Source organism: Enhydra lutris, unplaced genomic scaffold (assembly GCF_002288905.1).
Source record: "Enhydra lutris kenyoni isolate GAN:26980312 unplaced genomic scaffold, ASM228890v2 scaffoldscaffold16, whole genome shotgun sequence".
Classification (NCBI taxonomy): domain Eukaryota; kingdom Metazoa; phylum Chordata; class Mammalia; order Carnivora; family Mustelidae; genus Enhydra; species Enhydra lutris.
Genome location: NW_019154100.1, coordinates 27,274,305 through 27,275,032, shown reverse-complemented (window position 1 = coordinate 27,275,032; position 728 = coordinate 27,274,305). Strand labels below are relative to the sequence as shown.

Genomic DNA, 728 nt, shown 5'->3' with positions numbered 1-728 from the left:
CCCTGGGCCCCACTGGGACAGAGGAAGGGAAGGGGGAGCTGCGAGGAGGCCGCCCTTCTTTCCCTACCCCACCCGCCGTCTTCCGCCCCCACTCGCCCGCGTCCCCCGCCTCTCCCCTGGGTGAATGGTTCGCGGCCGCGCGGCGGGCGCTGGCGCTGGCGCTGGGGACCGCGCGGGCGGCGGCGGGGACCGCGGGTGCACAGCGCAGAACCCGGGTTGGAGCCGCCCGCTTTGCATACGCCGTGGGCGGAGCGGGATGGGGGCGGGCCAATGGGCGGCCGCCTGGCGCGACCCCGCGGGGCGCGATCCGCCCCCCTCGCTCGGGCCCCGGCCCCGCGCCGCGCGCTCTTCACTTCTTGGGGGCTTTTTAAAACAGCGCCACTGGGGTCTTCTCCATGCGGCTCGGGCTATGACAGCCTCCGTGCTCCTCCACCCCCGCTGGATCGAGCCCACCGTCATGTTTCTCTACGACAACGGCGGTGGCTTGGTGGCCGACGAACTCAACAAGAACATGGAAGGGGCGGCGGCGGCGGCGGCAGCGGCGGCGGCGGCGGCGGCGGCCGGGGCCGGGGGCGGGGGCTTCCCCCACCCGGCGGCTGCGGCCGCGGGGGGCAACTTCTCGGTGGCAGCGGCGGCCGCAGCGGCCGCGGCGGCCGCAGCTAACCAGTGCCGCAACCTGATGGCGCATCCGGCGCCCCTGGCGCCCGGCGCCGCGGCCGCCTACAACA

General features: G+C 76.1%; 1 protein-coding gene across 1 annotated transcript in view; it reads left to right on the top strand.

The window, feature by feature from the left end:
• The first annotated feature begins 409 nt into the window (after nt 1–409).
• The window catches only part of LOC111147451 (homeobox A13), a 2,352-nt gene continuing 2,033 nt past the window's right edge, over nt 410–728 (top strand). The window contains exon 1 of the mRNA XM_022503463.1: nt 410–728. Coding sequence (XP_022359171.1) covers nt 410–728 — 319 coding nt within the window.